The sequence below is a fragment of the Salmo salar genome, chromosome ssa15, assembly GCF_905237065.1.
Source record: "Salmo salar chromosome ssa15, Ssal_v3.1, whole genome shotgun sequence".
Taxonomy (NCBI): domain Eukaryota; kingdom Metazoa; phylum Chordata; class Actinopteri; order Salmoniformes; family Salmonidae; genus Salmo; species Salmo salar.
This window is the reverse complement of record NC_059456.1, coordinates 71,973,186-71,987,035: the sequence shown is the minus strand read 5'-3', so window position 1 is coordinate 71,987,035 and position 13,850 is coordinate 71,973,186. Positions and strand designations below refer to the sequence as shown.

At 41.5% G+C, this 13,850-nt stretch overlaps 1 protein-coding gene across 5 annotated transcripts in view; it reads right to left on the bottom strand.

Annotated features, from left to right (window-relative positions):
• agrn (agrin) overlaps window positions 1-13,850 on the bottom strand; it is a 258,540-nt gene that overhangs the window by 169,216 nt on the left and 75,474 nt on the right. For 3 of the 5 annotated variants that reach the window (XM_014146124.2, XM_014146119.2, XM_014146121.2), the window contains exon 3: window positions 10,886-10,906. The exons of the other annotated variants lie outside the window; for them this stretch is intronic. In XM_014146124.2, coding sequence (XP_014001599.1) covers window positions 10,886-10,906 — 21 coding nt within the window. The remainder of the gene's footprint in view (window positions 1-10,885; window positions 10,907-13,850) is intronic. 5 annotated transcript variants of the gene reach the window in all.

Genomic DNA, 13,850 nt, shown 5'->3' with positions numbered 1-13,850 from the left:
TGTCCTACAGGTGTGATGTTTGGATGTACCGATCCTGTGCCGGCGTTGTTACACATGGTCTGCCACTGCGAGGATGATCAGCTGTCCATCCTGTCTCCCTGTAGCGCTGTCTTAAGCATCTCACAGTACGGACATTGCAATGTATTGCCCTGGCCACATCTGCAGTCCTCATGCCTCCTTGCAGCATGCCTAAGGCACGTTCACGCAGATGAGCAGGGACCCTGGCCATCTTTCTTTTGGTGTTTTTCAGAGTCAGTAGAAAGGCCTCTTTAGTGTCCTTAGTTTTCATAACTGTGACCTTAATTGCCTACAGTCTGTAAGCTGTTAGTGTCTTAACGACCATTCCACAGGTGCATGTTCATTAATTGTTTATGGTTCATTGAACAAGCATAGGAAACAGTGTTTAAACCCTTTACAATGAAGATCTGTGAAGTTATTTGGATTTTTACGAATTATCTTTGAAGGACAGGGTCCTGAAAAAGGGACGTTTCTTTTTTTGCTGAGTTTATTACACAAAAACAAACATGTTACCCAAAGTGGGTAATCAGGCAAGCATTTTTACTGAACAACCAATCAAAACAGTGGTTGTGGTGCATGTACGGTACCATCAGTTTGAATTGCCTAACATGAATCCCACAGTACATGGCTATCTACCTAATCTCGGCACCCAGAACCAATTGAGTCAAGGCTGTCACAAGAGTCCGCAATCTACCCGGCTCAACATGAACTGGCTACTGTGTGACTGTGCCAGATGATCAAAAACACATTACTTGACTAACTGTTAACCCTTCCTAAAGGCTGAACCCAGATCAGTTTGGAGAACTGTGCTGCTTGCAGCCATTAGAGGGCAGTAGACCCACAGAATAGTTCTGTCCCAGATTCCAAAGCCTCAATAGCCAGGCTTGGATATAGACTGGAGAAAGACTTATCGCTGTGCAGCCTTTTTCAAACCTCTCCTCAGGGACCCCCAGCCGTTCCATGTATTAGAACTATTCTATCATTAATACACCTGGTTCAACTGGTCAACTAATCATCAAGCCCTTGACTACTTGAATCATGTGAGCTAATTCAGAGCTACAATAAACTTGTGAAACGTTTGGGGGTCCCCGAGGGAAGGTTTGAAAAACCTCAAAGGCTTCCATGCCTCCTCTCCTTTCCTCCTTTCCTTCGACTTATCAAGAGGATATTATTTTAAACTAAACTATTGGGACAAGAGGTATCAAGTGGTATCTGAAACAAACTCTGTCACCTCTTTGGGAAATATGAATGATTCAATCAATCTATGGATCAAATGTCCATAGTCGTGAATAGGGTTAAGCTTATGGGAGTTTTTCAAAGTGGCTTTGGGACATTTGGAATAGCCACAGACGACTTGAAGTTAGGTGTGCTGCTGACTGTGTGAAAGCAGGTCGGAACACAAACAACACACAATACACACTCCGACATTCACCATGCCAAAAAACTAGCACTTTCCTACAGCTCTCAGCCAAAAGGTGAATCCTGCCAATAGGTTGGAAGATGGACCATGAGTGGAAGGATAATGAATATGGGGGACGGTTGAAGGATGGGGGAAGCATTAAGGATAGAGAGGATGTAGAAGGAGTGGAAAATAGAGAATGGTGAACTCCTAACATAGCTAGAGTCTTGGGCCTGGTCCAATCAAGTTTGAGTTGGTACACCAGTCCAAATGAGAGCTGAGAGAGAGAGAGGAGAGAGAGAGAGAGAGAGAGAGAGAGAGAGAGAGAGAGAGAGAGAGAGAGAGGAAGGGAAGATTGCAGTTAGAGTTGGCACCATAAACAGCCAAACACTTTGACCCAATAAGGCAAACGAGCTGGACAGAGTGCTCTGCTCTGCTATGAGCAACTTTACTTTGTGCTGGGCGTTCCAAGTGCTGCTTTGCTAACGCAGCCATCTCATAACAGTTCATAACAGTCATAACAGGCGATGAAGGGACAAAATGGAGGGACAGTGAAAGCTGACATCAGTCAGAGTGATATTCAGGACTGGCCAGGTACGTCAGTCCATCTCGGTGCCCTACTGACTCGTTCTGACGCACAACTCAACCACAGCCAACCACAAGCTGCTCCCAATGCTTCCTCACCATGCTAATCATATGCTGTGGTGGTTTAAGCATCTGCTTTCTCTACACACAAGCCCACAGCCACACACCCATACACACACATAAGTATGAGCTCACATTGACACATACAAAACACCCACAAACGCATACACACAGTCACACACTCAAACAAACACATGTAAACTCACTGACCTTTGTAAACAAGATTTCTCTTGGACTAGCCACAGAAGAGACATATTGAAACCATTGGATCTCAACCAGCCCAGCCTTCTCTGCGTACATGCTGACATAGGATCTGCTTTCCCAAACCTAACCCCTTACCATTTCAAACACACACCTTATCCCAGAACAGCCTCCACGGACATCATAAACAGCCCTTTCCAGGTGAATCCATTCTATGTGGAATGTAAACAGACACATATACGTCAGAGAGCGGTGGCACTTTTCATTGGAACTCACATTTCATTCAAAATACTGTGGAGTTCCATTCATTCCTATGGAGGACTGCTCCTATTGGGGAGTGCCAATATGGCCGACCGGTGGCTTCAAAGCCTCTCAACCACTGCTCTAGACGAGTAGAGGAAAGAAATGTGTGGCTCTGTTGAGTTCGTTTTGCTTGAAAACCCTTCAGAAAAAGAACAAGCGGAAATCAAATATAATTACTGTACACCTTCTTGCTAGATGTGTTATCTGGGACATTTTCAATGTCGTTTTTATGACATGCCTCCCATGAAAAGACCGGTAGCCAACCGGCAGCCTTCACGTGTGTAGCTTGTTGTTTATGTTGGCCAATCAAAGCGGCAAAGAGGCTCAATGTGTAGCAAGTGGAGTAAGAGTTCACTAATGCAATGTAAGAAGGAATAAAATTGCGAAATGAAAAGTTCCTGCTCCAGTCAAGAAAGGCAATATTGTATAGGATGATAATAAATAATATTGTGGCTGCTAGAAGTTAGCTAGTCTTGGCTGTAGCCGAGTTTCTGCAGTCAGCCTCTCCTGCTTTCCCAGCAGTACTCAGGTTAAGAACTTAAGTAAAACAAAAAATACATGTATTTCGAATATCCGGATATCAAAAAAAATGTATGACAATTATTTCAAACCCCCGTCCATAGTTTCTTCTGGAATGATTATATGATTAGTATACAGGCCATCTATTGTTTGGTAATACTCTCTCCAACTGATACAGAAAGAAACAAACCCTTCATTGTACAGTAACTACAACAAAGTTATGGCTGGAATTCGTTATAAGATCAGACTGTATTTAAAACATATTACATTTAGCCTACTACTGAGGCAGCGGGTTGTTTTGAGGACATTCTAGATTAAATAGGCTATTACATGACTCATGATTGTCTGAGTTTTAAACTGCAGCTACACTCTTGGCCATGCAGGTCTCCCTTGAAGACGATGCCTTTGACCTTAATGGAACTTCCTGGTTATAGGTTAGATGAAAGAAATAGGAAGCACATTGCCAAAAAATATCCATCAAGGATATTGATGATTAAAGCAAGACAACGTCACTTGTTGTGACTGAGTAGTCAGGGCTCGATATTAGTGCTTGTCCTCTTGTCCGGTACAAGTTTTAAAAAAATAAGAATACACAAAAATCATAATATCAAACAATTACTCCAATCAGAATTGTATCAGAGAGGCCAACATTGGAATAATATTCAAATCTATTTTTCATGTGCATAAATAAAGAAGCCTACATGTCAAAGTATAGATGATATGCATACATCCTCATGTCCAAACCGATGCAGATATGAGGGAGGCGGCAGAAAATGTAACCAAACTTTAATGAGAATTGAATTATATAAATATAAGCTAAATGGCAGTCATGTTTGACAAATATAATGAAGGATGATTAACACGAATGTCTAAAGGCTTGATTCTGTTGACATTCTCGAGGCACGGTCAGTTCAGATCAAATGGTCACAGGACCGGCGAGTGAAGGACAGGGCCTGTTGCGCACCGCACATCACCCACATTGAGTCTGAGCGTAGGCGGTCAGCATTCTGAAACTATTTAACCATCAACTTAATTGTTTAAAACCTGGCCATTTTTGTCATTTTATGAAGCATGTTACATTGTACATTGTAGCCTAGCCTAGCCAAAATACCACCATAGAAATGTTAAGGGAATTATTTTATAAACCCTTAATATGCCATTGATACCAGCATTTTTCTCATGTTCTATTGGTTTTCAAATAAAAAAAATTGTATTGTCCAGTAGCCTAAAGGCATAATCCTAGTCATGTAAGTAACCCATGCTTGTTGATGCATCTTTAGATCTCCCCTCATAATTTCGAATGGAAAATTTCATCTCTGTCACATGAAACCACCCTTTTGAGAAAGGTGTTTTCCCGCTAATTGTATTAGCGAGAAAAACTGTCTGAACTGTCTGATCTGTTGCATCAGACTCATTGCTTTAAAAAATATATATATAATGTGCAGTGGTCGTATGAATTTGGAATTTGTCGTCCCACAACATTCCCAGAGTCTGTTTTGAACAATCAAAATATTTTTTTTGCATCCCATGGGATGATGGGACACCTTTCATTTTTTGAGGGAACTATTTTATAAAGACAAAAAATGTATTTGGCTGTAATTCTAATGTTGCAATATGTTATAGGCTACCAAGGGTAGCCAACCATCCTCCAGGAGAGCCTAAAAGGCGCAGTGATGTATTTTGAGACAGGGTTGAATATGCAAAGAAGCCAATAGGCAGAGTGTAGCCTACATTTTTGTCTGATTCTCTATGGTAAAAAAGATGGTAATGGATTTTATTTTGTAAAGTTGTTCCTTGGCCCTGTAAAACAACACATTTCACTGCACCTATCTGGTGTATGTGACAATAAAACATACTTTTTATATATATATATCTTTTTTTTATAGTGTTACAGACCTTTTTTGGGGGGAGGGACAAGTAAAAACTCTGTCCTCGTTGTGACTCTGAAAGCGGAGCTCAATTTATCCAGTGGCTAAGCTAAGCTGTGTTGTGGCTCGTGGACAAAGCCATTCACTACAACAACAAAAAGCAGCTGCCAAATTAATTGCATTCTCCCATGTTTGAAAGTCACATTAAAAAGCTATTAATGGACTTTTGGCCCACAGATGGAAGGATCGCTGAAGCGGACGAGACGAACGAGAGCTTTCACATTGCTCTACATTTTGCTTCTCGGGCTGAAAACATAGTAGGCCCTTTTCTCCCCCTGCTTAAAACATGCAATCTCACCGTCAGTGAAAGTGCATTTTTAATGGTGTGCCTTTGAAATAGCTAAATTACTTGGGTTTAGTGAATGGGCTTAGCTGGGGAAACATGGGGTATCAGGACAATGCAGTCTGTCAGCCTGCAGACCCATGCTGTTGATACCACAATGTTATATTAAGGCTCTATTAATGTTATATCAACCACTGGACTTAGGCATTGAGTGAAGAGAATAGAGAGGTCCACTGCACAAAGCAGGTCCCAAAAAAAAACAAAGCCGTTTTCTGTGACCAGAGACTACTACAATGGACAGAAATATGCCAAAGCCTCCAAGGAGAAGATGACCGACATGGAGGCAGGGGATGAGAAAGTGGAAATGTACTGGTACATTATGGGAGTCCTATACGTCACCTTGTTAATGTCATTGCTGACTGCCGTTGTAGTGGAAAGAAATGGAGTATTTTCACTCTCATCCTCCAATAGGAACTGAATCTTGAGAGAACGGGGCCTGTGTTGCATTCCAATACACACACATACACGCATGGCAAGAGAGCCAAGATCAGTGTTTTCCACTAGCGCCGGCTGTCGGCTATACAGCTGGTTACACAATCATTTCCAGCCGGGTATTTTTACCACTTTAATTGGCTACTTTTTTACAATTCGCAAGTCGGGAAAAAAGTCCACGAGCCCTCTCCCGCTAGAATGAATGATCTTCTAGCGATCTATCGATAGAACAGGTGCCTCTCAGTCACAAAGTCAGTAATTACAGGGAAACTGCTGGTTTGACAGTCTGCTGCCTCCCCGTTCCTGTGTGTGTGTGTGTGTGTGTGTGTGTGTGTGTGTGTGTGTGTGTGTGTGTGTGTGTGTGTGTGTGTATGTGTATGTGTATATGTGTGTGTATATGTGTGTGTGTGTGTGTGTGTGTACGGTGTGGTTGCAGTCAAATGTCTTTACACGGAGGGAGAGAGCATGATGCTCCTTCATCGTCTCTGTGAGTCAATTTGTACATCGCATATAATGTGGTAACGACGAGTCGAAATCCACATAGTTTATTGTTTTCATTTAATTTATTTTGCGTGTTTCATATGAAGCCACAAAGTGATGGCGCATAGGCTAACTGTGCTTTGATTGATGAACAACAAGCTTAACTAGTTTATAAAAGGTGTTGAACTGACTGAATAAAGTCAATCTCATATCTTTGCCATTCATAAATCATACAACGTAGTTATATGTTTGTGGTATCACATCGGGATAATTAAACTAAAGAGCTTGTTTATATAGTGAACAAAAATATAAACGCAACATTCAACAATTACAAAGATTTTACTGAGTTACAGTTCATAAAAGGAAATCAATCAGTCAATTGAAATAAATTCATTAGGCCCTAATCTATGGATTTCACATGACTGGGCAAGGGCACAGCCAAGGGTGGGCCTGGGAGGGCATAGGCCCACCTAATTGGGAGCTAGGCACACCCACTGGGGAGCCAGGTTCGCCAATCAGAATGAGTTTACCCCACAAAAGGGCTTTATCATAGGCAGAAAAGCTCCTCAGCATCCCCACCACCCCCACCCTACCCCCTCAGACCATCCCGCAGGTGAAGAAGCCGGCTTTTGAGGTCATGGGCTGGTGTGATTACATGTGGTCTGCGGTTGTGAGGCCGGTTGGACATACTGCCAAATTCTCTAAAATGACGTTGGAAGTGGCTTATGATAGAGAAATGAACATTCAATTATCTGGCAACAGCTCTGGTGGGCATTCCTGCAGTCAGCACATTTTAAAGTGGCCTTTTATTGTCCCCAGCACAAGGTGTAATGATCATGTGTTTAATCAGCTTCTTGATATGGCACACCTGGATTATCTTGGCAAATGAGAGTTGCTCACTAACAGGGATGTAAACAGATTTGTGCACAGAAATTGAGAGAAATACTTTTTTTGGTGAGTATGAAACATTTCTGGGATCTTTTATTCCAGCTAATAAAATATGAGACCAACACTTTACATGTTGTGTTTATATTTCTGTTCAGTATATTTTTGATATGAGTGTTGTAGCCCACCGAATCGCATCGGTAAGAGAGCCGTTCATGTGGCTCCCTAATTTGCATACCGGTAAGGCTTTTTGGAGATTATCTGCAGATAAATTATGAATCGTCCTCACTGCAGCTATAATAGGTAGGCTAGTGGAGCGATAGCCTCACTCTGGTCCAAAATATGATTAAATAAAACAGATTGAATTGTTATAAAAGATAATGATACTTATACGGTATTCTCAAAGATATTGATCTAGGTTTACTGATTTAATAAAAGTGTTGAGAATGGAGTAGTCAACTGCTGCTTTCTGTGTAGCAAAGCCCATGATTAACACCAGCTTCATTCTTCAATCATACCTGTATTACAGTAGATAAGAGAATTGTTCTTAAAAAAGAAAGCTTGAAGCCTGTGGAAGTCAGCAGACTCTTACAAGATAATTTAAGAAGAAATCTGTGGGTCAGCGGTTAAACAAGTGTTTTTTTGAATAAATTACATACTGCAATTCAAAGAGAGTGTTCACTGATTTAACTGATGTTGTTCTGTCTCTTCTCTTATCACTTATGGACCCAGAACTTAATTGAGCATCTGTTCTGTTTATTTGAGACACATATTTCCATAAGAAGTGTCCATCAAAATTCTAAATGCACTTGCACATTTGAGCTACACTATATATAAAAAAGTATGTCGACCCCCCTTAAATTTGTGAATTCGGCTATTTCAGTCACACCTGTTGCTGACAGGTGTATAAAATCAAACACACAGTCATGCAATCTCCATAGACAAACATTGGCAGTAGAATGGCCTTACTGAAGAGCTCATTGACTTTCAACGTGGCACCGTCATCGGATGCCACTTTTCCAACAACTCAGTTCGTCAAATTTCTGCCCTGCTAGAGCTGCCCCAGTCAACTGGAAGTGCTGTTATTGTGAAGTGGAAACGTCAAGCAGCAACAACAGCTCAGCCGCGAAGTGGTAGGACACACAAGTTCACAGAACAGGATGGCTGAAGCGCGTAGCGTGTAAAATCATCTGTCCTCGGTTGCAACACTCACTACTGAGTTCCAAACTGCCTCTTGAAGCAACGTCAGCACAAGAACTGTTTGTCGGGAGCTTCATGAAATGGGTTTCCATGGCCCCTTAGTTCCAGTGAAGGAAAATCTTACTGCTACTGTAGCGTGGTTCGTTCTGCGTTGTGTACTTTTAATCAGGACACTGCCACAACTGGAATTATGATGGTTGAATCATGTTTATTGGTCCTGCACACGAAGAGACAACACACAATATGTTAGCCCTCGGTGCAGTCACAGCTCTCGGGCACCTTGCTAGCTGAAGGTCCGGCCAAAAGAGAACGATAAAAGGGTCAGTAAGTACGGATAACCCGCGATGGACCAAACCAAAATATACAAACTTTTACAATTAGGTGTATTTACAATATAGATATCAAAAAATGTTTGTACACCGAAAAATAACATTAACTATGCTGCTGTAATTAAATAAAGAAAACACATTGAATTATTATTATTGTTATTAACTTATTAACATCCCCTCTTGACCTGGCCTACTTGAACTGTCCTTGTGTGCAACTTGGTGCATAATCTAGGGGAACAACATCACTCTACTACACTACAGCACAATGGCATTCTAGATGACTCTGTGCTTCTAACTTTATGGCAATAATTTGGGGAAGGCCCTTTCCTGTTTCAGCATGACAGTTCCCCCATGCACAAAGTGAGGTCCATAACAGAAATAGTTTGTCGAGATCGGTGTGGAAGTACTTGACTGGCCTGCACAGAGCCCTGACCTCGTCCCTATCGAACACCTTTGGGATTAATTGGAATGCCAACTGCAAGCCAGGCCGAATAGCCCAACATCAGTGCCCGACCTCACTGCTTTTGTGGCTGAATGGAAGCAAGTCCCTGCAACAATGTAACAACATCTAGTGGAAAGCCTCCCCAGAAAAGTCTAGGCTGTTATAGCAGCAAAGGGGGGACCAACTCCATATTAAAGGCCCATGATTTTGGAATGAGGTGTACGACGAGCAGGTGTCCACATACGTTTGGTAATGTAGTGCATCTTTGTTGCAGGTGCACAGTAACAATTGAATAACATGAGAGAAAAGAAATGGTGTCCATCACACAGTTTGTTTGATTGGACATTTTCAAGATTTTTGGCTATTTACTTCATTTCTGTTTCAGTAAAACACATGATTTAAAGAACAAACATACTTGAGGCAATTAATTTCTTGCAGTAAAATACTTTTCTCTCAAGACAGGTTAAATGTTAAAAAAAGGTAGCTTATCTTACTTAAATAGTCCTGATCATATAGGCCTAGGTCTAGACGATATCCCCCAAAACTAACAATACACTGAATTCATACATGTTCAGTGATTTAATTTGTAAACACAATACCACAACATAATTTTTCCAATCTGGGAGGTAAACTCAATAAAGTATTTAATCATTTCGCTGCATATTAAGGATGGAATCAAAGCATTGGAATGTGACAGAGGCCACTAAAATAGCAAAAAAAATCTTTAACCCGGCCCGGGGGATCCTGGCTGGCTACTTTTTCTATTTGGCTGGCTACTCCAAGTGCTTGTGGAAAACGCTGCATGATCCCACTTATCCCAATGGGACATATTGCATTAACACTTTAAGAGGGTTAACTTGGTATTCCTAACACCTAACAATGAGGTTATTATAGTTGATTGACATGAGGAGAAATAGGAAGGAGGAGACCGTACTTGACGCCTGACCGGGAGGCAGGAACCCACAGGAAAATTGTATCTGTACTGCATCTATTTAAACTCAGATTCAACTTCAAACGGTCAAACTGGGTTGTGTTTTTATTGCATTGCTTCCAGTCCGCATGCATGCACGGAGCCATACAGACACGCACACCAACTTCCCTCTCACAGGTCCCCCCTTTCTCCCGTCCCTCCTATGACTTCCCGCCATCCTTTTGTCCATTCCTTGACTCTCCCAGGCTGAAAAAAATGCATTCCTGTTGGGCAAAGCAGGGCTGATAGTTAGCGCGACGAGGAGCTCACTGAAGGGGGCTCTACATCTTTTCACAGCACTCCTGGCGGGGCTTCAATGGCAGATTGTGTGTATGGAGAAAAGCATTGATCTTTTCACACACTCATTAATGGTCATTTTCAATTAGGCACTGGCCCATTAAAAGAGACCACTGTATAAGGAAAGACAGGGCCACTTCTTATGCTGCCTTTTCACATGGCCACCTTTGATGAAACTAGCAATTTCTTCCATAAGGGAACTAGGGATATGATTGAGAAATATAGGGCAGAGGAGATGATCATGTCTTTCCAGGGAAATCATCTTAATGTCTTGTTAAGATATGCCTTTTCCATGCTATTACGAGACGACGCCACACTAAAATGCCCGTACAGTTTTTTCTGTTCATGGAAAATGGTATGGTTGGTGTGTTGTGAATTATGAATAGCTCACATGCTTATAATGAATTATGAAGAGGGAATTCATAAGAGCAAATGTCCCCTTTCAGGGAAGAGGATAGTAGCTGGTAGAGAATGTTAGCAAAAGCAGTGCTTACCTGCATTGATCATTCTATGGTCTTCAGAAGGCAAAAGCGGAAAGAGAAGACAAACGACACAAATCAAATCAAAGTGTATTGGTCGCGAACACAGTTCAGCAGATGTTATAGCGGGTGCAGCGAAATGTTTATGTTACTAGCTCATAACAATACAGTAAAATGTCAAACAAGTACACCAATAATCTACATGAAAATTATAATAAACAACAAGACATTTCGAAATGTCGGAACGAATCCAAATAGCACTGTATCAGTAGTCCAAATGCAATCTATACGTATATACACTGGATGAATTTACACCAGATATACTAAGAATGATATATCCAGCAGTAGATATACTAAGAATGATATGTTCAGCAGTAGATATACTAAGAACGATATATTCAGCAGCAGATATACTAAGAATGATATATCCAGCAGTAGATATACTAAGAATGATATATTCAGCAGCAGATATACTAAGAATGATATATCCAGCAGTAGATATACTAAGAATGATATATCCAGCAGTAGATATACTAAGAATGATATATCCAGCAGCAGATATACTAAGAATGATATATCCAGCAGTAGATATACTAAGAATGATATATCCAGCAGTAGATATACTAAGAATGATATGTCCAGCAGTAGATATACTAAGAATGATATATCCAGCAGTAGATATACTAAGAATGATATATCCAGTAGCAGATATACTAAGAATGATATATCCAGCAGTAGATATACTAAGAATGATATATCCAGCAGTAGATATACTAAGAATGATATGTCCAGCAGTAGATATACTAAGAATGATATATCCAGCAGTAGATATACTAAGAATGATATATCCAGCAGTAGATATACTAAGAATGATATGTTCAGCAGTAGATATACTAAGAATGATATATCCAGCAGTAGATATACTAAGAATGATATATCCAGCAGTAGATATACTAAGAATGATATGTTCAGCAGTAGATATACTAAGAATGATATGTTCAGCAGTAGATATATTAGAGTGAGGTATGTTAAGAATCCAGTATATAAATAAATAAAATGAAATGTTCAGTAGTAGAAATATTAGAATGAGCTATCTCGAGAATACAGCATATAAATACACAATATAAAACCCCATGGCAAAATGGATAGAAATGCAGGAATTGTGGAACAACCGGTTAGTACTGGTTAGAAGAACATAGGCACCATTTTAGACACTGAAAGAGAGAGGAATGAAAAGGGGCGGATGAGTATGGGTTGGATTGAGTGACAGACTGACAGGGAGAGGCAGGAAGAGCAGAGGCGGTGTATGGGGGTGATGGACAAGCATAAACGCACCCTTTACAAGTCGACAACCCCGTGTCATCAATGGAAATGAGAGTTCCTGTTTTCGTGTCAAAGTTTGAGAATAGGAATATATATATATATATATATATATATATATATATATATCTGCATTGAGAATAAAAGAGTCTCAAATTAGTCTGAAAACCAAGCTGTAAGCTATAGTGATGCAAAACATGAAACCAATAGAGCCATGAACTAACCCATAACACAGTAGTCTGCCTGCTGACAAAGCCCATTTCTCCTATAGAGAGGACAAGGACGTGGTAATCAAATTGCCTGGCTTCCACATGCATAGGCGATGGAGCACTCAAATTATGTGGGTGGCGCACCTGGCCACACACACACACACACACACACACACACACACACACACACACACACACACACACACACACACACACACACACACACACACACACACACACACACACACACACACACACACACACACACACACACACACACACACACACACACAAATGTCAGTCTGCCTGCTCGCCTAGCTCCCTGATGCAGATCGAGAGCGACCGGGAACTGCCGCGGTGCATCGGAGCTCATCCATAAAACATGGCCTCCTGGTGGGGAAGTATAACCGGTGGAAAACAGAGTGTGGGGAACCAGGAACCACACCACTCCTCCTATGTATTATTAACATGCCAGAACACCGCCATGCTAACCAGGAAGATACCCGTGTCGTCTGAGTCACTGTGACACACAGACATTCCCACTCTGGCTCCCTTTGTGTTATTATAACCATGCCAAGATCGATGTGGGTTATCTTGTACCGTCCTATAAGTCTGTATCTGGATTGTATTCACTTTGGCGTGAAACAGAAGAGAAAGGGCTGAAACGGGGAGGTACCATAAAAAAGAAACGCTTGTTTTCCGTGTTACTACGGAGTGCCCTAATGAATAAGACCCTTTTTTGTCCTAGCATTGGTTTTTAGTGGTGTACTGGCTCCCACCCTCCTTCTACAGGTCCCCTTTCTCTCCTGTCCTATGTCCCCTTACTCCCCTTGATCCTTCATTATTCCAGACCTGGCTTTATGGGACGGGGGGAAATGGCCTATTATTCAGAGTGGGAGGCTTAGAGGTCTTAAGGGGTGATTTATATGAAGAGAAGGAGCATGTATATCTGTGGCTGTGGAGCTAGGCCTGCCTTTCCCAGATCACTTAGGCTAATGTGATTAGGGGGAAGGAGGGTGGGTTCGTTTGCTTCAAAGTGCTGCTGCTGCTGCTTTAAATGATTCATGAAGGGTGAGTCAGGCAGGGGGAGAGAGAGAGAGCGAGAGAGAGAGAGAGAGAGCGAGAGAGAGAGAGGGATGTGGTCTGTCACAGGACTCCCTCACACACACGTGAGCGTGCACGCACACACAGTAATTTAGTAATTTATTCACATACGTTCACTCAATCTCTCATTCAGTTACTTGTGGACTCAATTACAACCAGCCAACAAGAGACTTCTAATACAGTTGTCTACGCACAAGAATATGGAGTCTTGAATTCCCCTTGTCTGATCAGACCATACTAACATCCTCTAGTCTACACCAGTGCTCTGGATCCCTCTTCTACTAGTCCACTGCATGTACCCTGAGAGAGGTCTGTCCCTCCAGTGTGTGTGTTTGTTTGTGTGTGCG